The 25285-nt window shown below is 45.6% G+C and overlaps 3 protein-coding genes across 5 annotated transcripts; 1 reads left to right on the forward strand and 2 right to left on the reverse strand.

The window, feature by feature from the left end:
* Positions 1-245: 245 nt before the first annotated feature.
* On the reverse strand, positions 246-5500 carry samtor (S-adenosylmethionine sensor upstream of mTORC1). 3 transcript variants are annotated; one of them, XM_086110257.1, is made up of 6 exons: positions 5262-5499; positions 3206-3347; positions 2893-3021; positions 2535-2649; positions 2007-2335; positions 246-1897 (listed from the first exon to the last, which is right to left on the reverse strand). In XM_086110257.1, exons 1-6 carry the CDS (start codon positions 5419-5421, stop codon positions 1642-1644), a joined length of 1131 nt encoding a protein of 376 aa, XP_085966383.1. In that variant the 5' UTR covers positions 5422-5499; the 3' UTR covers positions 246-1641. The 3 variants fall into 3 exon arrangements, with proteins under 3 accessions (XP_085966383.1, XP_085966382.1, XP_085966381.1); XM_086110256.1 differs by having other exon boundaries at positions 246-2302; positions 5262-5500; XM_086110255.1 differs by having other exon boundaries at positions 246-2335.
* Positions 5501-7078: 1578 nt separating this feature from the next.
* On the reverse strand, positions 7079-13121 carry ppp1r3ab (protein phosphatase 1, regulatory subunit 3Ab). The gene is made up of 6 exons (XM_086110304.1): positions 12345-13121; positions 11739-11794; positions 11557-11648; positions 10342-11175; positions 10035-10268; positions 7079-9757 (listed from the first exon to the last, which is right to left on the reverse strand). The coding sequence occupies exons 1-6, from the start codon at positions 13115-13117 to the stop codon at positions 8147-8149; spliced, it is 3600 nt and encodes a 1199-aa protein (XP_085966430.1). The 5' UTR covers positions 13118-13121; the 3' UTR covers positions 7079-8146.
* Positions 13122-20429: 7308 nt separating this feature from the next.
* On the forward strand, positions 20430-24163 carry LOC147206880 (forkhead box protein P4-like). The gene is made up of 9 exons (XM_086109339.1): positions 20430-20514; positions 20661-20783; positions 21375-21519; positions 22217-22287; positions 22399-22500; positions 22675-22796; positions 23330-23387; positions 23456-23565; positions 23636-24163. Exons 1-8 carry the CDS (start codon positions 20431-20433, stop codon positions 23531-23533), a joined length of 783 nt encoding a protein of 260 aa, XP_085965465.1. The 5' UTR covers position 20430; the 3' UTR covers positions 23534-23565; positions 23636-24163.
* The last annotated feature ends 1122 nt before the right edge of the window (positions 24164-25285 follow it).

Raw genomic sequence — 25285 nt, forward strand, 5'->3', positions numbered from 1 at the left:
ACTGTACTTTCATTTCACAGTACTATTAGACACGGAACTGCATGAATGTTAAAATAACTGGAAGAATCGGGGTCTTTTAAAAAAATTTATCAGTATAGTTTAAATTAAAATAGGGTATATTTAATTTCCAGCAGCAACAGGAGTACTTTTGAAATTAAGTGCACTGGTTAAGTCATATCACCTCCATAAATGTGAATTTCAAATAATGCACTCCAGTACACCATTAAAAAAATACACGAGACACCTTCCACTGACATTCATTTATAAAAGACACAACCATACAGGGAGCACACGTTGTTCTGAACCATTAAATGTTTGATGATGATAAACCATGCAAATGAGTCTCAGGGAAACACTGGAAGACTACTGCACCACTCCATAACAATACCACTGACTGCGAGTGATGCTCTATTGAAACAAAAGCGATATGAATATGAATTATACGACAAGAATAACCTTTGTGTGCTGTTGAACTGTGACATCTGTCAGGGAGGGTGGAGTGGTTTGGGAGGCAAGAGGAGGGGTGGGGGTCTCTAAAGGCACCTCCGGACGTGCCGCTTTCTCGTCTTGCTGGTCATCGTAAGAAAATAGGTCGATTTGCAACGCCCTTTGGGATCAGTGAGATAAAGTGCCAGTACGCCGTCATTCACACGCGCAAACCCAACAAAGGCCACCCTCAGCTGGTAGCTTAAAAACCTCAGCAGCATCTATTGCTTTGATTTAAAAAAAAAAAATAATAATCACCTTACGCTTGTTGCAGAGGGTCAACTAGTGCAAACATTTTCAGTTCTGGTGAATTTTCAGTCTTCAGTACAACCAATGTTTTACGCGCCAGGGGTGGGCAACCTTTTGTGTTGACATTTGATCCATCACTTGTGCATTGTGCCTCGATTTTGTTTTTGAAATCACGTGGCTGGCCGGATGAAACGCTCTCGGGGCCTCGTCGGTTGCTCACCCGTGGTTTACAGAGCAGGACGCGTCATATGGAAAAGTTACTGTTTCCACCAAGTCTGTTTGGCAGCGACATATTTGTATCGTTTGTCTGCTTGAAAACAACTACAGTATTAAGACAAAGATAAACAATAAAGGGGTTCCCCTCCCCCAAAAAATGACGACTTTGAAACATTAGTACCTTGTGATACACTTAAGTCACATTAGTAGAATACTCCAGTTAGATGATCCTAAAATGCTACAAATACCACATTGTTGTTAAGGATGCAGAAATTGTGAAGGATTTTTTTTTTTAAATGCAACATTGGACAACATCAATGTCTTTGAAAAGAATGCGCTGAACATTATCAAACGAGCCCACTTGTTCAGTCTCTTCAATGCAATCACCAACCATCACGCCGCTCAAGTTCTCTTTTTTTTTAGGGGCGGGGCCCCCCCGGGGGTCTTGTTCGCACACACGCTCTTCATCAGCATGCAGACACAGCGGGAGATGATATGCTGGACGTCAAGAAGCGGGGAGCGTTGATATATGAGGGGCGCTCACTTTCCAACTCTTAGAAAAAGTCTGTGGAACTATCAAAATATACGTCGAGCGAGAGTGTTCTGAGAAAAATAGTGTGTAAACGTCTTCCTCTTTCACACTGTGCAAGTTGTCTGGAGGAGAGGGAGGGCGAGGAGAATGCAGCAGCTTTACGTTTGGCAGCGCAGCAGTAGAACGGAGAGAGAAGGGAGAAGAGCCGGGCCAGGGGGCGGTGCCGGTCTAGGTCTGGAGCAGGATGGGGTCCTCCAGCTCCTGGAAGCCGGGCACCGAGCCGCTTTGGCTCTCCCCGGAATCCGAGTCGCACGTGTCGGGCAGCTCGGCGAAGGCCCAAGCCAGCTGGTCGTCCTCAAAGTCGGAGCGGGCCTGCGCCTCGCCGCCCTCGTCCTCCTCGCCGGGGTGGAAGTCCTGAGGGATGTAGAGCATCTCGGGGTAGTTGCGCGACACCAGGTCGCTGGTGGTGGCCAGCGACACCTTGCGGAAGGCCATGAGGTGCATGTGGGAGTACTTGACGTACTTGTAGCGCTTGAAGCCCAGCGACTCCACCGCCACGCGCCAGCTGCGCATCATGAGGGCGTGGCGGTTCTGGTGCGAGGAGTCGGGCGTGATGATGAGCAGCAGGCCGTGCAGGTCCAGCAGCTCGTGGGCTTTCTTGCAGCAGATCCAGCGCTGGTAAGGCGACGGGAAGTAGGAGAGGAGCAGGGAGAAGACCACCACGTGGAAGAGCTGCCCCGGCAGGGCGTCGATGGGGTTGTGCAGGTGGCGCAGGAAAGCCTCCACGGCGTCGCCCGTCAGCTGGAGGGGCCGCTGCAGCTGAAGGTTGAGGAAATCGCACTTGTACACGCTCTGAAGGAACACAACGGCAGTCCGCTTTTGTCATTTTCGCATTTTCATCCCCGGCCGCGTCACCTCTCGGGAGGCGCCCGGAAAAAACCAAGAGGAACGCGTTTTGATGCTTTCGCTGACATGCATCAACTTTTCCACAACACACCGGAAGAAAAAAACAACAACAACAACAACAACAACAATACCGGCATGCTCTCACCTCGACCGCAGGCACGATGTCGATACCGACGGTGAGGAACTCGTCAAATTTCTTGAAAGGGTTAAAGCAGCTTCCCACATCCAGGAGGCGGATTTTCCCCATGTGAGCACCTGGACTGCAACACAGAATAGGTTCTCTTTCAAAAATGTTTGCGTTGTCCGATCAGCTCCATATGTGGCATTTTACGGCATGCCAGAAAGAGCACAAAAACACGCAAATAAAAACTTGAGTTTTTCAGCGACTACCTGAGGATACATTCCACAGAAAACGTGAATCAAGGAATTCTTGAATGTCGAAACGCAAAGAGGCAGGTGAAATGTCCGACTGTAACAAATACGAAATTCAGAACTCGTCTTACCGTTGGATCGAAGAAGATGGCCGCCCACTCGCAGACGCTTCAGCCAGACCGGCGGAGAAAGAGGCACTTTTCTCATCCTTCTCCAACATTCTTTTCATGCCGCCATCCCGGAAATACTCCTGGCAAACACTGCACACACGCGCGCGCGCGGTCTCAATGAAGCTTCGAACAACAACAACAACTCCATTTGTATTAACCAACAAATTACGTCTGTGGCTTATTTGGCGCAACAGGCATTATTTCCAAACCTCTGTGGGCCAAGTAAAATGACCTGGGGTGTGCCCCCACAATCAGTCTCAAATGGAAGTCTCACCTGTGGCACCAATCGATGCGTCCCTCCTTTTCGCAGTTGACGGCCCAATGGTTGTCGGCGAGGTTCTTCATGGCGACGGCGTACTCGCTCAGCGTTTGCTCATCTTCGCAGTGCTCGCGCCAGATCTTGTCGAAGTCGCCCACTGTGGAGGAAAGGGAAGAGATGGCGGGGTGGCATCAGAAAACAAGATCGGCGGCGAGGGAATCGGGTTGCAAAATTCGGGCCCATTTTCAAGCCTCGGCCGGAGGTCATTCAAGCAGATCACACTTTGCTTGTTAGCCAATCAGATGGCTTAGCTAGCGCCTCCAAAACAAGCAACTTAGCATTCCTCAGCCATCTTTCTCAATCGGCGCACTCTTCTGCAAATGTGGGGCCATACGACTTCCCATAGAGACCTCTCATGACCAACTCTTCCCGTTCATTCCACGGACTCCTGATAATCTGCGTTTATCTTGGACGGTGCAACTCGCTTATCAGATACAACTGACAAGGACTAATTCAACGGCCTAGTGTGAATGCGCCCAAGTATGAGTTGACATTTTGTTTTTTAGGTGCATAATGGCTCTTCTATGACACTCCTAAAAAAAAAAAACGTTTCAGATGCTTAGCTGATACAGCAGCTCCAATACATTCTGTCAGTACCGGTATTTAAAAAGGCAACACATGACAGTTGCCACAAACAGCCGACATGTTGCATCAATGTTTGTTTCACCCTCTCTGCAGACTTCCCATTTCGGTGCACGCTCTTGTCCGGACTGGCACTCTCAGTGTGATGCAACACAAACCATAACCTGACTGATAAAACAGTTTTAGACAGAAAATAAGGTTGGCGGCAAAATAAAAGTAAGTAAGTAAGTCTGAGGTGGTGGAAAGAAGGGAGGCAAGTTGACATTAAGGAAAGAAGGAAGACAAGTAGTTTACAGTGAAGGAAAGAAGGATGCAGAAAAAAAGAGAAAGAGGCAAAGGAGGCCAGGCTGGGGGGAAAAAAAAACGCCAGGGGGGAAAATGCTTAGTTTGAAGGGAAGGTCTTATGTGTGTTATGTGTTGTATTATTTTGTTATTATGACTTCAAGATGGCGCCATGAGAGTGGCTGCCTTTACAGCAGCTCCTATACTTTTTATTCTTTTACTTTTTTCCTTTCATAACTTTGCTGCTGTAAATTGGGAATTTCTCCATTGTGAGACGAATAAAGGTTTTCTTATTCTTATTATTAAGGATGACAGACAAGAAGGCAGAACGGTGTGAAGGCATAATGGATGATTCAGCAAAGCAAGATCAGAAATAAACTGGCAAGCATAAAAAAAAACAACAACTCTGGAGCAAGGGAAATCTTCCCGGAAAAAAAAGAAAAATCTGGAAGTAAAATAAAATGAAAACATTTCAGATAAATTATCTACTTGTGACCCACTCTGATACCTTTTACCAGGGGACATCTCACTTCTGGGACAGATTTCTATCCGTAAAATAAGCGACAATCGTGATGATCGAACTGTGGTTTACATGGTATGCTATGCTGAAAAATCCAGTTCGCGTGGTTTTATTTAGAGCGAGTCCACATTTGAAATTTCCTCGACGGGTGTCTGCCAAGTCTAACTTCTGAGCTAATGTTTAGTCGAGCGCTGGTTCATGTTTAACATTTCGTCTAGTTGAATGAATGCCCTGTCAACACGTTCCTGCCGTTGCATTTTTAAATGATTATTTAGTCACGCTCGCGCATGCATGCCTGCCTGCATGCTACGAGTCCCCAAGAGGAGGCCTACTGACTGGACTCTATGTAACCTGTTGCGGTCTTGACGGTTCTTCTTTCAGCGTCAAGTTACGCTTCAGCACAAACGTTGCCCTGTTGTGTGTTTCATTTATTCGTCAGTGCTTTCAGGCGGCCTCCATCGGTGACCCGCAGTCCACCGTATAGACGACAGCTAACGTGTGGGTGGTTAATATATCAAACAGGCTAACACGAAACCCCCCCCCCCCCATAAAAGTTAGAGAAAGAAAAAGGCGTCGTTTTGGGGAAGCTAGCGTTCGGTTCGCCAAAAGCAGACGAGAGGGCCTCACCTTCTCGGTATTTCCTGCGGAGCTTTCTGTGGACGTTTTTCACCACCCCCGACAGCTTTTCTTGTTCGTTCTTAACCGGGGACGCTTCTGGAATGGGCAAGTAGAAGAGAGCGCCGTGTCTCTCGGTCTCCCCCGTGTCAACGTCGTCACGAAGGTCCATCGCACCGGTCCGGTGAGCTCGGCTGCTGGTGGCTGGCTTCTTCCTCTTCCTCTCCCCCCAGCCTCAATACAGCTGCTTTGCACCGGCGAGCCGGTGGTACAACGTGCCAAGAACAAGCAAGCCGATTGGCTGGTTGAGGCTCAGATGCGCTCAGAAGTGACAGCGCGACGTCCAATCACAAGCCATGAAACCATAGCTTCTCTGCTGTCGCATTCAGGATACCTCGTAAATTTCAACACCCTGCCCTAAAACGCAAGAAGGCCTTTCTACCTTCGATTCTTTGTACTGCTCCAGGCATTTGCGAACAAAAATAAGATGGTAAACGTCTAAATGGTATTTTAAACTTTTTTTGTTGTTGTTTTTTGGTTTGTTTTGTCACTTTGTGTTTGTTGTTACGTCGTGTGGACCTGATGTGGACTTTTTTCAGCATTTTTTGGCCACGACATTCATCAAGGAGGAAACTCTGTGCTTGGTGGTTGCGCCTTCTCGGCAGCATGGGTATGCCAGCACTGTTTTTGCCTGGGAGGAATGTCGGCGCCATTTGACTGTCGTTGCTGGACAGTCCCGGGGCGCTTGTGTCTTGCGCCTGTTATGGGCAGCATTTTTCACAGCCCCACTTTGTTCAGCGGAGAGATCGGTGCTGTTGAACGGTCTGCGGCTGGATGGATGTAAGGCTTGAGGAGCCGACGATGAGAAGAAAGGAGCGTTAGCGCGGAGCGCCGATGCGGATGTGGAACTGGGAGTCGCGGCTTGGAATTGAAGTGGATTTACATGGGACAGGAGGTGTGAGCCAATCTCTTTTTCGTCAATGGACACTACAGCTTCGTGTTTGCTTTCAAAACTTAGCTTGTAGCAGACGTGTGCACATTTTCAGCATGACGTCTCTCATCCACTGGTGAAAGGACACTTTGATCCTCTCCTCTTTCATCTATAACTGCTTCAGAGAACAAAGTGTATGCAGAAAAGTGGTGAAGATTGCACGACTGTCTGTGTCCTATGTGTTGTGTTGTGTTATTTTTGTTATTTTGACTTCAAAATGGCGCCGCGTGAGTGGCTGCCTTTCCAGCAGCTCCTATATTTTGTTGTTCTACTTCTTCCTTTCATAACTTTGCTGCTGTGAATCTGGAATTTCTCCATTGCGAGACTAATAAAAGTTTGCTTATCTTAATGCTGCTGTGCCCTACTAAACTTTATATGGCACTTTATATGACACACAAACACAACCATAAATATTATCAAACCCATTAAACATTCAGTATTTGCGGGTATTAAGAAACGCCAATGATACGTTTCCAATTTCTAAGTTTCAAACAACGTTTCTCTGCCGAACAGTGGACACACTAAAATGCAAACAAAGTTGTATCATTTTGTAACCTAGTTTAGTCCATATCATGTCAGACAACAGGCAAAATGTTGATCTTTTTCCAAAGTGCAGATCTGTTGAGACTACTGAAATTAGAGACTATTCATTACCGAGTTGAAATTCTCAGGATTTAGATCATTGAAATTCATAAAGGTTAAACGATCAATCGATTGTCAAAAAGAATGATCAATTTCTTTAGCAATTGTTCATGATTCTCTATATACACACACACAGCACATAAAATTCTATCCACAATTCACTAACAGATGAATATGAATTGACTCCACCTGACGTGAATTTCCATTTAATTAAAATGTCATAAAAATTCAATTTCAGTGACTTTCCAAACACTCTGTACCGCACATCTGAACATACACGCATCCTTTACGCAGCGCAATTGAATTTTCATTTACATTTGATCATTTTATACTCTCAAGTGTACAGAAAACAAATGGCTGTAAGAGTTTAAAGGTTTAGTCAGCTTAGACTGTCATCTGAAACTATTATTTCCTCATAGTGGAGCCGGAAGCATCTGTTAGGGGTATATTTGTACACATTTTTTCCCCCCTAATAAGGCATTAATGTAGGTGTGGTGTTTTATTTATTCAAGTGGACAAAGCACACTAGCCAGCGATTGAGGCACGCAAATGTTGCTAATTTTAGAAAATATGATAGTTACAATTAAAAGCTAACTGTCTGAAATGATACATCAAGTATCTTGCTTAAAGAAATCATTCGAACACGATTCCTGCTTGGATATGAGTAAAATACTTCATTTTGACAATATACTGTGGCATTAAAAAAAAATAAATCCAATATAGCAAGAAGAAGATTTTAAGATGTGAATGTTGCATTCGAATTTCAAATACAACCACAACCCTTCGAAAAACAAACAAACTGCAGACTATAGCATGGTTTTGTTTTGGTGCTGGTCCTGCTTGTGTCACCAACGACTCACATCGCAACAGAAGGATGCTGGTCTTGCTCGTGTGGCTAGCAAAACCAGCAACGAAATCACAACAAACCCAGTCAAGATTCAACCATTCGAACCTTTGGTCACCGGGCAACCCGCCCCGGCCACTGAGCCACCGCCACACAGCAAGAGCTTAGACCATGTAAGCCGGTGAAACCAGCAAGACGAACTGGTCACGAGCTGTCAACAACTGTGGCCGGGGCCCCAGCCGGGCTGCGATGGCTCTGTTCATAGAGCTGGTTGCCCAGTGATTGAAGATTCCACTGTTCGAATCTTAATTTTGCTTTGCTGCTGCTGTCACCAGCAAGACCAAGATTGTAAATAATCACGACAAAACCACGCCGGTCGATGCTGGTTTTGATCGTCTTATTCTTTTTCCTCAATGGAATTTATCCTATCGAGTTGTCTTTCATGGGCCGTTTCTCTCCTTGACACAAGAGCCAGACCACAGAAATCAGGTAGAGTCCAAAACACGCAAGAAAGTCGTAATAATAAGCGGTGACTGCAAACACGGCGAACAAGGCGACATAGAGCAAAATTTTGGAGACGGAGCGATAGGAACAGGTCTCTCGCCTTGCCACGTTCGTGCCGGCGCTTTCCGGTTCACTCGGCTGCGACCGAGCTGCGTTTTCCGTTTGCGCGTCTTCGCGGCCGACCTGCCGACAGCCGACGTGTTCCTCATCCGCAGACTCGCTGATGGACGGCATGGGTGAGGAGAGCGGTTTGCTTGTGCTCAGAGAAGGCCTCTTGCTCAGGCCAAAGCTCGCCTCGGCGCCCTGGTCTTTGGTTTGGACCGCACGCAGGCAGTGCATGTAGAGCTCCACCTCGTCATCGGAGTCGGACTCGGCCGAGGCGCTGTCGCCCTCGGGTTGCTCGGCAAACACGCACAGCCCATCCTCACTCTCATCGCGAGTCGCAGTCTTGCCATCTGGATTTTGCTGGGTGGGTTCTTCGACGGCTGCGTCTGCCTCGCGCAGACGACTCGGGGAAGAGTCCGTCAGATTGTTTTGATCCAATTCCGACCTCGTGACATCGTCCACCGGGATTTTCTGCTCTTGGTTTCCACGATCTACGGCTGACGCTTTATCTACCAACTCTATATGCACCCCATCTTCATCTCTGACCACCTCCTGCCACATCTCAACCTCTAGTTTACCTTTCCGCATCTCCGCGACATGTTCTTCAGTTTCTCCGACATCTTCACCAATGTCAAAAATCATCTTGGCGCGTTCATTCTCGACATCGTCAGGCTCTGCTGCCCCCGGAGTTGCGATCTCAAGTTCTTCTTCGAGGTCATCTGGTTTCTCCATTGGTGGACAGTGCTGGATCCCCTCGCTCACCTCCTGGAATACCTTCACTTCCTCTTCCTCCATCTTGGCCTCCCACCTTTGAGCCTCGTCCGTCGTCTCTGCTGCACCAAAAGGATCCAGATTGACCGTTTGCCAAATGTTTGCCTCATCTTCTAAAAATGAGACACCTTGTGAGTCATCTTTGCACGTCAATGCTTCATCGTCTCGGAAACCGTGCCTCCCGTCACCTCCGGTGCAACGTGGTCCCCCCCGAGGTCCAAGAAAATTCAGAGGTGTTCTTGCGGTAGCGGGGTCGTGCGTCTCTGGTTCGTCGGTGACTGCCTTGCCGAAAACTTCGGTGTGGTTTAAAGATTCTGAAGGTGAAATGCTTGTTGATCCTACCACAGAAGATTGTAGATAAGAGCCATCAGTGTGATCCGAGATGGCCTCGTCGTCTTCGCTAACGGTCTCTGAGTGACTCTTGTTGATGTTTGTTTGATCCGAAAATGTACGACCAGGAGCACAATCGGCCCTATGCAAAGTGTCTTCAGGAACGTTCAAATTGGTGTCGACGCGCTCTTCGATTGAGTTCTGAATCACATTTTCCCGAAGAGGTTCATAATCCTGTCTATTGTCTGATTTCGTCACAGCCTCTTGTGCATCTGACCGGTCTGCAGACACGAAACCGTCGCGAACAGGCTCTGACCGACTCTGAAAAGGTGACAAAAGCGGGACATCATTTTTGGTTTCACCTAAAGCAAGGGTGCCAATGTCCGGTCCTCGAGAGCCCCTATCCAGATGGTTTTAGATGTCCCGCCCTTCCAACACACCTGAATTCGAAGGGTCAGGATCGCGATCGGGCTTCTGTAGAGCTTGCGGATCATTTGAATCGGGTGCGTTGGAGGAGCGGGACTTCTTGAAAGAGTCTGGATAGGGGGTCTCTCGAGGACTGGCCAAAAGATTCAGACATCGGCAGACACGTTGGTACCTGAATGGTTTGTGAGCCCCCTGAGGGTGGAGCCATTTCGGTGGTCCTCTCCATCAGGCTTGTGCTTGTTTTGGTACCATTCCTAGCGGCGTCGTCAAGGCACTGTTTCGTTGCGTTCTCGTTCACATCTTCCAAAATTGCTTCACGGCTCGGCGTATTTTCCACCGATTCCGTTTCAGACCAGTCGGTGCGCCCCAAACTAACGTGATGATCCACGTTGTCGCTAACCGGATTCTGAAAAGGGGACAAAAATGGCACATTTGAGTTTCACCGCGACGGTTCCTGCCATCGGCGGACGTGCGCATACCCGAATTGCGCGCGAGACCCCCGATGGTAAATTCACATCTTTGTGAAAGGGGGTTATGTTGACGTTTCTTTGAGCCGATAGTTTCCATTCAAAAGCGTCCTCGGCGCCATTCCACGTGCCGTTTTCCGGGAGAGGAACATTCCAATTGCCATCAAAGCAACCTTGAGTCGCGTTCTCCATCACGTGCTCCTGTTCATGGTCTGTGGATTTCATCATGGACTCTGACGAGTTTGCAGGCTTTGGATCGGCCTGGTGATTTTTCTTCCCGATAACATTTTCTTGAACTTTGAGGCTGGTTGGCTGGTTTTCACCCTCGGTCTGTTGTGGACATGTCCAATCATTTTCCTCCGTGCCAAGCATCTGACGGTACAGAAGAGTCGCCGCTGTTTCAAAAGTGAAGCCGTTGCTTTGATTTGGGCAGCTTTCATTCGTCTCTTCTGCCTCGGAAACAAAAGGGCGGCGACGTTCAGTGGGTGGAGGCTCATCGTTTGACATGTCTGCACTCGCCTCGCCTTGGAAGAATAAAGTCAAACTGGCATCCTCGCGTGTCTCCGCTTCATGGCGCGCCTGTGTCTCATCTTGTTGATTTGGCATTTCCCCGAAAGTTTTTTCCACAATACCGCCAGAGCCTTCGAATTTCGTTTCCTCTTCACACCAACGCTGCATATTTTCCTGATCCGCCACCGGGATTTCATCTTTGCCTTCGTCCTCTGGACGCGTTGCATCGCTTTTATCATCTAGTACGCCGTCTGTTCCGGAAAAGTAGTCCCTCACGCGAGCCATCCGGGCAGCCTTTCGCTGATTTCTTCGACTGCAGTTCCACCTATTCTCAGCCTGTCCATCAACAAAAGGAAGAATTATGAATCACAACTTGTGTGTGTGTGTGTGTCCCTCTTAAAACCCGCAAATGTTGTAGCACGTGTGAAAGCTTCGGTTGCCATCCTCCACGTAATGTGTGGAACACAGCAAAATTCTAGCTCACTGAATTCCAACAACGCCAACATCATATCGCGAAGCGGCCACGAGTTCCATTCCTGAGTTTATTTTTTGGGGGGGGGGGGGCGAACAAGTCGGAAGAAGTGATGCTTAGGCTTCATTAATGCTTGACACTTTGTGGTAGTCCAAAATCTTATCCAGAAAAAAAAAAAAGGTAAATGTGATGCAAAACTAGCTAATGTGTTCCGCCTAATTGCTAAGTTGTCGTCATCAGTGTACCTGTAAATTGTTCCCGTCGTCTTCTGACCGATGCGGAGCTTGGGCCACTTTCCACTTTTCACTGTCAACTTTTTCTCCATTTGGTGCGCTGTCTGTAGAGAAGAAAAAAGGCTTGGTGTATTTCATTTTTTTTCTCCATAAATGCATTGATTCATAGATGAAAGAAAATATCAAGGGTGTACCTGCTGACAGGTTTTCTTGGGATGGTGTTTCTGCAGTGTCGTTTTGACTGTCAGCTCTACAATTTAAACACAAAGCGAGTTTAGACGCAATTTGGGAGTCACCTGTCAAACTATTGTTCACAGAAGTTGCAAAATCGGGTCTATGGAGCACTTTTGGTGGTAGCTGAGTTGGTCAACGCTCTGGCAGGTACACGTCGGTGATTCCCAACCACTGCGGTGAGAGAAATCCTCGGCCGTGCCGTGAGATTGTCCGATTTCACTTCGTCCAAAAATATTGACTCCAAACAAAAGGTCGTTCATCTATCTATGCCAACAACATATCACGAGAGGCACAATAAAAGGCTCACCCGTCGGACGACAGACGCGACGTATCAACTGCTTCCGCCTGTTTCCATTCAGACGCTAGATTAGCTTTGTGTTCGTGTCAGCACGCCCAGATTTCGCACCGCAGTCGAGTCACTTTGTATCTCTGTACGTCTGTCTATGCCAGCGACGTATCGTGTCAAGCAGAGCAATTCACTTCATCTTCAACAACGTATCAATGTATGCAGACAACGCATCCACACTCTTGTTTTACGCTGCGCTGTTAAGAGTGCCCCGTCGTACCTCAGAGTTTTGAGACAGCTTTTCTTCTGCGCGGTCTGCGTCTGGGGCTTCTCCCTCGGCTCCTTTGCTCTTTGGTGGCAGAAGAGGACGTAGTTCCGGTGGTTATTGTTGGCCCAGAAAGTTCCCACGGGCGTCTCGTAACGCAGACAAAAGTCAACTCGGCACCCCTGCTCTCGGAAGGGTGGCACTAAGGTGAGCTTAAAGGAGAAGCGGTCCGTGTGAGCGTTGCCGGATTCGGGGATGTACTCGGTCAGGAGATCAAAGTGGCTGGCCCAGCAGTCCAAAGTGGTCCGCACGTAGACGGCTTTGTGGAAGGACACGTTGAGGACGCAGATCAGCCCCTTGAGCGTGCTGGTTCCCGGGATCAACTCCAGGGACTCCAACTCTATTTTCTGCTCCTGGACCCTAACCAGCAGATCCTCCGGAGACAACGGCGATTGGAAAGTCAGCGGAGACAGGCGGTATTCCTCTGTAGACAGTCCCTCGTCATCCAGGCACTCTATTCCCGGCGGATTGGGCACATCCCACAAATCAAACTCCTTCACTTGCACCAAACTTAGACCCTTGGCGTCGGCAAAGGACACCCTCCTGGAGGCACAAGGCGGCAGCTCGGGCTCCGAGTCCTCGTCAGAGAGCGAGCTCCTTCGCCGCGGCAGAGGAGAGGACTTGGGCCTGATGCTGATCACCACCTCGCCCTCGTCCTCATCCATGTCCGGGCCCGGCAAAAGGAGGCGACAGGCCCGGGACAGTCTGGCTTGAACCTCAGAGTCCATTGGGGCCGCTGGGCTGGGGAGAGCGGACAGGAAGGTGATCGCGACGCCCCTGCCTCTGTCAAGTGACATTCAACAAGCTCTGACTTAACAGATGGCGTCGAGTTACGCGTGACATTGTGGCAAGGGCCAACACTAAAAATAGGTGGGAAGGGAGTTCAAGTATGTACAGTAGTTAAAGCGAAGGCACAGAAAAGATCATCCCGCCGCCTCTGTGAGTCAGAGCGTTTGGTCGAGGCTCTCGCGACCTCGTGATCGTCCCATCACGCCGTTAGGCGCACGTAGCACCATTACTTTCTTATCGCTCTTGATATAATTTTTTTTATTTTTATTTATTTTTTTTTTACTACCTGTGTTGCGTCCTCCCCTCGCAGCAGACAAGCAGCACGTCCGTATGGCACCAGCGCCACAAGGGTTAGCTGTGTACCTCAATCAGCTAAGGAAGAATTTTCTTTCACCTATGAAGATTGAAGACGAGAATGTGGCTCTACGGTTGGCTCAAAGAGTACACACGGAATGTGACATAATCTCGCTTTACTTATTGTAATGGATGAAAGACGAGAAAAGCTGAAATGGAACTGAATTAGTGGTGCCTTGAGACAAGAGCTTAATTTGTTTGTGACCATGCTCATACCTTAAAACACTTGTATCTCAAATCATCTTTCCTCATTGAAATGAATGGAAATGCCACTAATCCGTTCCAACCTTCACCATAAAAAAAAGTCATATGTTTTTAATCATGAAAATAGCACACTATAGTTATAAAAACACAATAATTATTTTAAATAGTAAGTAAAGAATGACAGCTTGATTTATTCATGACAGCTCCTTCCGGTATGCATGACGTCGTCACTGGCACCAGTATAATATCGCCATGCAGACACAAAAGAATGTCACAACTACTGTGAGTGACTCAGGAAGACGCGGTAATACTTTTTTTTTGCAGAGGATAAAGAAGATATGCCTTTGACTCTCCAAGTGTTGATGCATGGGTTGCGTTTTAATATCTGTCACTCAGAGGGTGTTACAACACTGACTTGCGCAATGCAATTCCTTAGCCCACGTATGGCATTTTACATTGTGTGCTAGCATTAAGCTAGCAGAAGGCCGAGTCGGGTCGTTTCAAATCCACACGTAACTCTTTTTGTTGTATGTTTGACAGATCATTTGGTCTGGGCGTGGCATTAAAGAGTAAGGAGCTTCTTTTTGAAGGGGAGTTTCCAATCTGCTGCTTTTTGTGAACATGAGTTGAGTTCACAGCCACACACGGTGCCCGCATTCTCACATTTTTGCTCGCAGGCCAACGCGAAAAAATTGTCCCGATGGCTCGTGTCTCAAAAAAACTCAGGTCAAAAGGTCACTCGTATCTTAAAGCACACGGTATCATGTAGGAAAACAGTCGGCTTATATGCCTTTGTTTTAGCTGCTCAGTACGATCTGGGAAAGTTGGCAATAAATCCAAAAGAACAATAGAAGTCAGAGGAGTTTTGCGCAAGTGGCCGCAGTCCCTCTTTGACCTCGGGAGGGGGCGGAGGGTGGGGTGGGGTGGGGGTGTCAGGCGACACCAAATTTATGGCCCCAGGGTTCTCAGATTGCTATCATGGCGGTGGTGCGTCTCCCAGCTTGTCAATGCTTTAATAACTGATTGACATAATGATGCCTGAAAATAGGAGTACACAAATAGGGGGGGGGGGGGGTGATCGGAAGCCGTGGGACAGTGGAGCAGCTCGACAGCCTCAGCAGGGTCCTTGAGGACCTCCAAGCTCCTTCTTGTCCTTACTAAAATGGAACACTTTGAACATTACAAGCCCCCGCCCCACCAAAAAAACAAAACAAAACCGTGTCAATTTCTGTACACCTGAACCTCCTCCGATAACAATTGACTTCCCGTTTGCTGTTCAAACAACTAAATCGGCCTTTGATTAAAAGTGTGACGGATGCTCTAAATGAGGACACGCACTCCAACAGACTATACTCGTCCTGTCCCAAAGACAAATATAAACGACGCGTGCTTGTTTGTTTGTTGTGTATTTATACTCAATTGTGTCTCCTGCGACTCTCTCTCTCTCTGATAAGATTTATTCACGAGAGATGTAACAGTCAAGTCCTAAATAGATCTAAAGCGCCTGCTCATTTGCTCATTTCCCCCCCCCACACCGTCCTTGTCTAAATTGCGGCGCCTCCCACTCAGGTAGCTTCTTCATCACATGCTCATCGTCATCCTCACTCGGCAGCTCCGTCAACACTGAGCGCGGGCTTCGCTTCACCGCAACTCCGGAACAGTAAGTGCGTTTTGTATGCACGAGATTGCGGAAATATTTAGAATAATAATTTAAATATAATAATTTTAAGTCTGCTTTACTTTGTATCCGAGCGTATTACGTACATATACTGGATGGGATGATCTTTAACCCCCCCCCCCCCCCCACCCCTTCACTAATAAACCGTGTTTTTTTTTTAATTCCTTTAACAGCGTTTTCTGTTGAGGTTTTCAGTTATCTTCAGGGGCAACGCGTCGCACTGAGGTGTTTCGAAATACTTTGGTTATTTGGCCACCCACAAGGGTCAAAATATTAGAAACAGTCGGATGCCGTGCCCAGATACACGACTGCAAACTTCAAAGGCATTCGTGAACATATCCTTTGTCTGCCAAGTCGTTTGCAAATGAAATTCGACAAACGAGATGAGGGCAATCGCCCTGATTCAAATTGTGCGCATTGCTAGCACCTGTTTGACCCCCCCCCCCAGCAAAAAAGAAAAAGGAAAAAAAAATGTTAGCATGCAAATTTGTATTTTTTCAATTACCATTGTGATAACACGTTAAAAATGGCTCGTGCAATTATAATTAGGCTAATGATATGAAGTTATGATGATCTCTGTAAAAGCAGAATTTTGAATAGCGCTTGAAAAAACAAAAAAACAAAACCCCAACCCTAAAACAAACAAAAAAAATTGTTGGCTCCTGTATATTACAGCAATTGTATTTCGTGAAAATCTGTCCATAAAATATGCATTTTTCTTCAAAAATGTAGCAAAGAACCAAAAAACGTAATTTGTGTGTGAAATGCAAATGTCCGGAAAATCAAATTGAGGGGTTATGATTAGTAGTTAAAAAAAAAAGATTTATTATCTAGTCTTGAGATCAAAACGACCATCTGCATGTTAAAAAAAACAGCTAGCGCGCAATGCATAGCGATGAACAAATTGCTCAATTTGTCAATCAAGAGTGTTTCGGTATATTTTATGGGTTGCGATCATTTTGTTACCAGGTGTACAATGTTGGAACTTGCCAAATTGTGAGCCTGCAGTCATTGAGGATTGGATCGCTAATATTTTATATTCGTGGAAATATTCTATTCAATTCTATTGTTACTTATGACATAAAAAATAAAGCTGCTAATCTATTTCTGTGCAACCCTTTACAAATGTAGCAAATGAAGGACTATTTCTCTTGCTTGCTTAGAAGCAGGACTTGTGCCCACTTTTTTTTTTTCTTCCTCCCCAGCAGCAGACTCGCAGTGTGATGCCCGAGTGTTCTCGTGTTCCTCGCCCAAACCAAGAAGATGCTCGCCGAGATCCCGGGGGAGATGTGGCAGAAGCAGGAGGAAGAGGAGGAGGAGGAGGCACTCTGGACAATCTTGGTCTTAAACAGGTAGCACTTCCTTCTTCTCGTCCTCCATCATTTGATCAGAAGAAGGGAGCAGCGCGTCAGAGAATTTCCGAGGGAACGCAGAGCGGCAAATCCGATTGCAAAAATAAATGCGCGCTGCCTCGTTTTTTTTCCAATCCTTATCGACTGGCATACTTGGATTTCTTTCCTGGCCAATGGGGCAGGGACAGTGAAGCTGTAAGAATTCCGCCTAGCAACAAGCAATGAGGCCGATGTGCCAGCGAGCAGAACAGGAATGCAAGCAACTCGGTTGATTGTTGATTTTGTGAGCTAACTTCTTTTGACTACAAACTTGTCTGTTATCAGACGATGAACCCAAAAAATATATGGTACATTAGTTGTCGTTATTGTACATTAATTTCTCAACTATGAATCAAATTTGTATGGCATTTTTGAAAATACTCAGACATTTTACAAATGTCTACACAAACAAAGGTAAAAAAAAATAAACTGATGTTATACATAAAGATTTTTTTGGGGAGGGGGGGGGGTCATTTTATTTCTTATTTTTCTGACGACTAAAAAAATGTATTCAATTCATACACAGTCTTCTCTTTTGTTCAGCAATTTCTACACTGTATATTTTTGCGAGAGTCTTCAATCCAATTCAATTAACGAGTTCCCTTGTCATTCAGCGCGCGCTCACCTTCATGAACAGGCGTCCGACTTCCATTCGGGCTCACAACAAGCATGTAATTGTGCCGCTTAACTCATTCAGTACCAGCCAATTCAGGACCAGGTCTTAAAAGACGTTTAAAAACGTCTTTGGGAGTGAGTGAGTTAATGAACTTTTCAACCCGGCGGCCACCTCATTTAGCCACCGTGACGCCATTCCCAGCCACGCTGTCTTAGTGTGACAGGACGCGTGCGTGTGTCATTGGCTGACCTCTTGTCATTCGGCCCACGGTTTTCCTTGTCAAGGTCTTCCTGGCCATGATGACTCCTCGTCAGGTGACGCGGCCTCTGTCCAGCGGCCAGCTGCACGCTCTGATGCAACACAAGCAGAAGGCCTTCATCCTCCACCAGGTATCCCAACGGTCCTAATTCATTAAAAAAAAAAAAAAAAACGGTTAGCTTCTTACTCAGCATTGATGTAAGGATGTTTACATTTCAAGTACGGACTAAAAATATGAAGCAAGCATTGAAGAAAGGGGTTACATTTTTGTTGGCTAGCGAGGCGGAAATTTTTTCGGGTAACAAGTTCATTTTTGTTCAGGGAAAAAAACGGGTTTTGTTTTCTTTTCCTATATCCACCATTTCCCTTTTTCTATTCGGCTTATCCTCACAAGGGTCGTGGGGGGTGGTGGAGCCTATCTAAGCCGTCATTGGGCAGCAGGCGGGGGGGGGGGGCACCTTGAACCGGTTGCTAGCTAATCGCAGGGCACCTATAGACGAACAACTATTCGCGCTCAAAGTCAAACCTAGAGACAATTTTAGAGTGTTTAATCAACCTGCCATGCACGTTTTGGGAATGTGGGAGGAAACCGGAGTACCCGGAGAAAACCCACGCAGGAGAATATGCAAACTCTCCACAGGAAGGCCGGACCTGAATCGAACCCTGCACCTCTGCACCGTGAGGCCGACGTGATAACCAGTCTCCACCGTGCCGCCCGCATTCTTTTCATGACTTAATTTGATTGTGTGAGATGATGAATTTTGTGTAAGCGCTTAATACTCGGCGACTTCACCCTTCGCCTTTTCCTGTAAAACTCTGCATTGACTTTTTTTTTTTTTTGACCGAAGCTATTCAAATCAAATCAAGCAGTCAATTAATTGCTCCAGTAGAGAGCACAGCGTCAAGGAAGCAATTAAACATTGACACGTTCCAAGTTACGTGAAGTGAACCGACTGTAAATCCAGGACAGTACAGTTGCGAAGTAACTTTTAAGTCCAATACAGAACATAGACCTCAAAACTGCATCATGTGACAGCGGCTTACAAAAAATATGATTACTAAAACCTCCAATTTGTCTCCGACGAATAACCAAGTCTTGTTCGAGGTGTAAAAAGTTGACGAGCCGACATACGTGACAGTCAAGCATCGCTTTTGATGTCAGCTCATGCTGTCTGATTTTCCTGTTCCAGCATCATCTCAAAGAGCTTTACAAGCAACAGCAGCAGATGAACGTGCGCTTGCTTCAGCAGCAGCCGCTCAAAAAAAGCAAAGAGGTAAAGACTGAGATGCATTTGATGGCGTAACTTTTTTTTTTGTTTTGTTTTGACAAGTCGGTGCGGTGTTTTGTCTGCGTGCCAGCTCCTTCCAGAGCAGCTGGCGCTCCAGCAGCTCCTGCACATCCAGCAGCAGCTTCATCAACAGCAATCAGCCCGCCCCCCCGCAGGTAAAGCTGCTGTGAACCGCCGCCACATCATGTTTCTTCTTTTTGCACCCACACTGTGTAGTGCAGTTTGATTCCGGAATTTTTTTTCAATGGATTTTTGCAAAATACGGGCAAGTCAGAATTGATTTCAATGTATCGCCATAGCACCAAATGTCATCTCGAAGCACAACGTAGGATGTGGTCTCCCTTTTTTTTTTGATAGCAAGCAAGCAAGAACGGGCATTAAGGAATATTTTTTTAAACTGTTTAGTGTGTGTGTGTAAGGGCCGAGGCATTTAAAAAAAAATTGTAGTAGTTGGGTCTGGAATGCATCAACAGACGTTGACTGCCGAAAGAAATCCCGTTCCAATATTCTATATTTCATTCATTACGAAAAGCTAAATGATGCGAACGTTTGTCGATTAGCCGCTATCAGCTCAGTGGAGTTGAAGGAGGTTTCGAAGGAGATGAAAAAAGGAGGAGCAGCAGCAGCAGCAGCAGAAGAAGAAGCACAAAACGCCGTCAAGCGCGATCACAAAGGCGCTGAGAAGAAGACGACAAGCCGTGAGAGTCAAACGTGCGAGCTGCTGTCACAATTCTCCTCGGGCTAACGTGAAGACCATAAAACATGACTTACATTTTTTTTTTTAATGTTTGCATCACCTGATATGGTTCTTCATCCAGCTTGAGTCAAGCTGACTTCAGAGCTCCAAATGTCCTGTACGGTCACGGCGTGTGCAACTGGCCCGGGTGCGAGTCCACCTGCCAAAACTACAGCCAGTTTATCACGTAAGTGGAATGATTCATGTTCATCCATCCAGCTAGCTGAGCTACAACTGCCGACTTCTTTAATTTACATATTTGGAAAATGGGGGGAAAAAAAGTGTGATCCACAAAAGACGTGAAATTAAAAAAATGTCTAAAATCAAATGTTTTTTTAAAAAATCTAGAGTCTGATATGATTTGAGAGGTGTCTCTAAGTTTGCTGTACAAAAATAAAATACTGAAATGATGCAAATATAAATTTCAGAAATTGTGATTCACTTAATGTTGAGTACTGATTTGCAAAACTATTTTTGAAGGTTGTAAAGAAGTGTCGGTTAATTTTTTTTTTGTTTAATTATATTTGGAAGCTGGTAGCTTTTTTTTTTGGGTGCTAATAAAACCTCAAACTTTTGTTGTCTTTTCAACAAAAGCCAAGCAGCGTCATATGGATTCCCTTTAGTGGCCCCAGGTGCATTTAAAAAAAAAAAAGTTGGGGTTGTTAAATGATGATCAATTTGTGGCTGCAGACCCTCTTTTCTCATCTATTTGTGTGTTGCAGGCACATGCGCGGCGAGCACACACTGGATGACAAAAGTGCAGCGCAGTGTCGAGTCCAGATGCAAGTGGTTCAACAGCTGGAGTTTCAGGTGGGCCTGGCCACAATATTAGGTACACCGCTATAGTCTAGTCATAAGATCCTGCTCTCAAATGTGCCACGGCTGAACACGTTGCTTGTAGGCGGCGCCGATGAGCTTGCGCCATGTCAATTATCTCGCCGTTTTTGTTCCTTCAGCTGTGCAAGGAACGAGAGCGCCTGCGAGCGATGACGGCTCACCTTCAGCTGTCGCCCGCTACGGAATCCCATTTCGCACCTTTGACGCCACGTGGCGTGTCTGCCGACTCGCTTTGTCCGCAGGTACAGGTAACTTGCGTAGGCTGATGTCTGTGTGGACAAAAGTTGTGCAACATCACATTTTTATACTGTTGTGACAGTGATGCTTTGCCGCCGTCGTTCACCAGTGAGGACAAGTAACACTCCATGATAGAACTGTGTTTTATGTTTATATGAATATGTCTATAAGTATTGTTGTCTGTCTACAAGTGGTGATGCACCGTTTGTGTTCAATATCCATTGCTTAAAGGGTTGTGATAACACGAATAATGTTATTTATTAGCCCGTCAATGGTGCTTTGCATTGTGGTAGTTTTAAATCCACAACATGTAACTCTCTTTGTTTTATGTTTAGTTTGACAGTAAAAATCAATTGCGACTCACTACAAATCAGTCATGTCTTTCTCGGTTCTTCTGTCGTGTTCACTTAGCATTGAGGCCATAAACCAAATCAGCTGTTCATCTCCTATATAACAAACCACCCCAAACAGTTTCGCCCTGCGACTAATGGACCTCCTGTTGTGCGCGACATTTGTGTGATAATTACCTCTGAAACAAGCCAATCCATTCGCTCAGTCACGGTGTCCTCCTCACACCTCCTTTTGTTCACTTGCAGGCAAGCTCGGTCGCTTGCGATCCACCCTCGCCGAATCCTCCCCGATCGCTGGCCCCCGTCGACAGCCCACCGCGGGGGGGACTCTCTCCTACATCGTGCGCTGGGGCCGTGAGACGTCGCCATCATCGGTTGGCCTACTCTACAGGTCATACATTCTCTGCCGGAATTTCCGATTTCCAAATTTGGTCCATTTTGTGGTGATGCAATGTTAAGGGGTCAACAAAAATGCATTTTGCCCCCTGAAAAGTGTATGCTTTTGGGATGTGTGTGTATTGAATTACATTCAGGTTATCCCCAAATATTGTACTAAATCGAAAAAAAAAAAAGCACAAAAACAGACAAACATACCCCACAAATCATTCATGTAAAAATTGACAAAAAACATACAAAGATGGAAAAAAAATGTCCTAAGCAAATGAACAACAAAAATCATCAAAAATGCCCCACCCTTGAAAAAAAGGACAACCATCCCTCACAAAATGGACAATGTAAAAATATATTTTAAAAAATCCTAACAAGATATTCCGACAAATATTGAACCAAATAAATACATAAATAAGTAGACATATATCACGCCAAAAAAAATCCACCAAAATAGACAAACACAACCAGAAAAATATTCATGAAAAAAAAAATAAGCAAAAAATTCCTCCGAAGATGGTAATATATTCCCCCGAATAAAAAAAAAGTCCCACTGAATTGAAATTTCCACAAAAATGGACAGACACCCCCCCCCCCCACAAAAACAGACAAAAAATTTTTGTAGAAATGTTTCATTCTCAACAAGACAAATTGTTTCTTCTACTCCAAACTGTTTTCATCTCGTTCCTCTCTTCTCACAGAAAAAGAACATGACCTCGACATGAACGCTGACATCAGACCACCTTTCACATACGCAACCTTAATAAGACAGGTGCAATCTACCAGGACACCTGTCATTGATTTCTTTCTCGTATTCAGTTCTCATACAGTAAATCTAACGAGAACCAGCGAGTTCCCCTTCGGTGACATTTTCCTTTGACAGGCCATCGTAGAATCAGCAGACTCGCAGCTAACGCTAAACGAGATCTATACTTGGTTCACGAGGACCTTCGCCTTTTTCCGCCGCAACGCCGCCACGTGGAAGGTAAAAACCGCACGTAAGAAACGTACATTTGAACAGGGGTGTGTAGACTTTTATATCCTCTGTCTTTGTATACAAGCAATTAAAAAGTAAATTTTCCATAATAATTTATCACCTTTCACCGAGCTGATTTTGTAGTTCCATTTTCTCTCAAAATATTTGTCACGTTGGTGTCAGAACGCCGTGCGCCACAACCTGAGCCTGCACAGATGCTTCGTGCGCGTGGAGAACCCGAAAGGCGCCGTGTGGACGGTGGACGAGGCGGAATACCAGCGGCGGCGGTCGCAGAAGATGACGGGGTAGTTAGACGGACACGCGGCGCAATCATGAGTCGCTTTAATGCCTTGAAATTTTTTTTTTACCGCTTCACTGCCACAAAGCCTTGTATAAGGATCAATATTCGGATTTCTTGGGCGTAGTATTTTAAATGTTCTATAAGGCACTTTGTTTCAGCTGCAGCGGTTATGAAAGTGCTATAGAAATAAAACTATTGTATTGTATTGTATACCCTTTAGCGTAGCTCCATCTAGTGGATGCTTAACGCAACTGCAGCCACTACTGTTCTATGCGCCTTATCATGTGGTGCGCCCCATATATGAAACCAGTTTTAAAATAGGCCATTCATTGAAGTTGCGCCTTAAAACCCCGACGCGCCTTATAGTGCAAAAAATAAAATAAAATACGGTAGTTATTTTCTCCCGATGCATTTCAATGGGTGTGACTCATGTGCAAATTTGTGGTCCATCTTCGGATCTTTTTTTAATTTTTATTAAACTTGAGATCCCAATCGCGTAGTAAATAGATTTTTCATGATGAAATGGTTCTCTCGCAGGAGTCCACTACTGATGAGGAGCGCCCACTTTGGATCGGTTTCGAACGCCCGCTCACAGGTAAGACGTGTTCACTTTCAACAGGAAATGGTTGAGAAAACATATTTAGCTCTATTTTTGTCTCTCAGACATCATTTACAGACGCAATGTCGCCGGGATTCATGCACGGAAACACTAAGAGCTTGGACTCGCCGGCACAATGGTGACCATTTGCCGAATTTGAAACTGAAACTGAAAGGTGCGTGTAAAATCTCAGAAACAAAAAAAAAAACGTTAAAAATTATTACTATTATTTTTTTCCCTGACAGCTTTCACTTGAACATGTTACACGCTCACCGCCGAGAACCCGTGACGGTGAACAATGGCGGACCGCAGCTCAACAGGACTCAAATCAACGATTACGACTTGTTGTGACTCCTCCGATGAGTCAATCTTTTACGATTAAACACTGGATGTGAAATATACTCTACATTCTGTCATGGTGTCAATTGTGGTCATCCCTCTACTTTTTTTGATACCGTTTATCCTCACAAGGGTCGCGCTGGAGCCTATCCCAGGTGACCCAGATGCGGGGTACACCCCAGACTAGTCCCCAGTCCCTCACAGGACACATTAAGACAAACATTCCCGCCTATGGACAATGTAGATGCTCCGATGTTCCGAGCATGCATGTGTTTGGGAACGTGTGAGAAAGTTGGAGCATCTGAAGAAAACCACCAAAAGCACCGAGAGAACAAGCCAACCCCACACGACTAGCCCAGAGCTGAAATTCAAACCGAGGGGCTAGCGACTGTGAGGCAGACCATCCAACCGCTAAGTCACCCCGTTGCCCTAAATTGTGGAACCATCTAATAATGATTTTGCAATATGTGTCTCCTTAATAAATATCATCATCAATTCATTATTGACTGAGGACTTTTTTATTAAATTCACATACAGTGTGTCAATGTGATCTATTTTAGTGCAGGTGTCTACTTAAGCGTCATGATGAGTATTGACACCAAGCTCAAGAATATTCTCGTTCCTCCAGGTTATTTCATTCTCAGGACAACGAATCAATCGCAACTGGACTGTTCTGGTTGTCTTGAAGGACGTTTTCGTCTCGCGTCTTAGAACGTTTCTTCGGTTCACGCAACAATCCTCAGTGGGGACTGCACCAGCCCAAGTCGGTGTGGGGGGAAAAAAAAAACACCCGGTCAAGCTCCAAGATGGAGCTATGGAGACCGATATCCAGTCATGTTGGGGTTGCTATGTTAGGTTAAACGCACTTGTTTACTTTTTAGTTTGGATCATGTTTGGACAAAATGAAATGATCCAAAAACAAGACCCAAAGAGTGATTTGGTGTTGGTGATCAATGAATGCATGCAAATGAATGCCGAGTGACGAGCAGCATGATGCTAAATGAGCAAAAGAGCACATTTGTCATTGGTCAGGCATCGAAAAACGAGTGAGCATCGTTGCAGATTTTGTGATGTGATTTTTAGTCGAGGACTCTTTTTTTTTTTTTTTCCCTCCGAAATCACAGACATCTTTGAAAGAGTAATAATTGTGCCCCAAGTTTGTGGCTCTCAATTTCCACATAACCCTGCTACGAAAACATTTTTAGGCATTAAGAGCAAATTTAAAAAAAAATGATAATAAACTCCATCGCTCAGCAGAAATGACATCATCAAGCTAATTGCACCAACCGTGGGTAGACGTGAGACCTCTTTTTTATTTTTCACATTTGCTCCATTTTTAGTCATGGTGGAATGAGTCGCTCAAATTCACTCAACCATCATCATCATATCAAGGTTTTTCTTTTTATGATATAGTTTGTTTTGGACTATTGAGCATAGCTTTAAATTAAAAAAAAAAAAAGCTAGCAAGTATAAGCGATAAAGTGTATTCCAAAAATTTTTACCTTTTTTTATTTTCAAGGATTTATTCAGTGGTTTTTAAATATGTTTTTCATATG

This window comes from Hippocampus guttulatus, chromosome 4 (genome assembly GCF_054856545.1).
Source record: "Hippocampus guttulatus isolate MCC_2025c chromosome 4, RoL_Hgut_1.0, whole genome shotgun sequence".
Lineage (NCBI taxonomy): Eukaryota > Metazoa > Chordata > Actinopteri > Syngnathiformes > Syngnathidae > Hippocampus > Hippocampus guttulatus.

Bases quoted from the DNA above. Each gene is read 5' to 3' on its own strand.
- samtor (XM_086110255.1), bottom strand. From the start codon at position 5,421: ATGGACCTTCGTGACGACGTTGACACGGGGGAGACCGAGAGACACGGC. The intron at 3,022-3,205 runs GTGAGACTTCCA...GCGTGTGTGCAG, and splicing joins CGCATCGATTGGTGCCACAG to TGTTTGCCAGGAGTATTTCC. The intron at 2,650-2,892 runs GTAAGACGAGTT...TCTGTGTTGCAG, and splicing joins CCATCTTCTTCGATCCAACG to TCCAGGTGCTCACATGGGGA.
- ppp1r3ab (XM_086110304.1), bottom strand. From the start codon at position 13,117: ATGGACTCTGAGGTTCAAGCCAGACTGTCCCGGGCCTGTCGCCTCCTT. The intron at 11,795-12,344 runs GTACGACGGGGC...TTTAAATTGTAG, and splicing joins AGCTGTCTCAAAACTCTGAG to AGCTGACAGTCAAAACGACA. The intron at 10,269-10,341 runs GTATGCGCACGT...TCCCCTTTTCAG, and splicing joins GGGTCTCGCGCGCAATTCGG to AATCCGGTTAGCGACAACGT.
- LOC147206880 (XM_086109339.1), top strand. From the start codon at position 20,431: ATGCGCGGCGAGCACACACTGGATGACAAAAGTGCAGCGCAGTGTCGA. The intron at 21,520-22,216 runs GTCATACATTCT...CTCTTCTCACAG, and splicing joins TCGGTTGGCCTACTCTACAG to AAAAAGAACATGACCTCGAC. The intron at 22,288-22,398 runs GTGCAATCTACC...TTCCTTTGACAG, and splicing joins ACGCAACCTTAATAAGACAG to GCCATCGTAGAATCAGCAGA.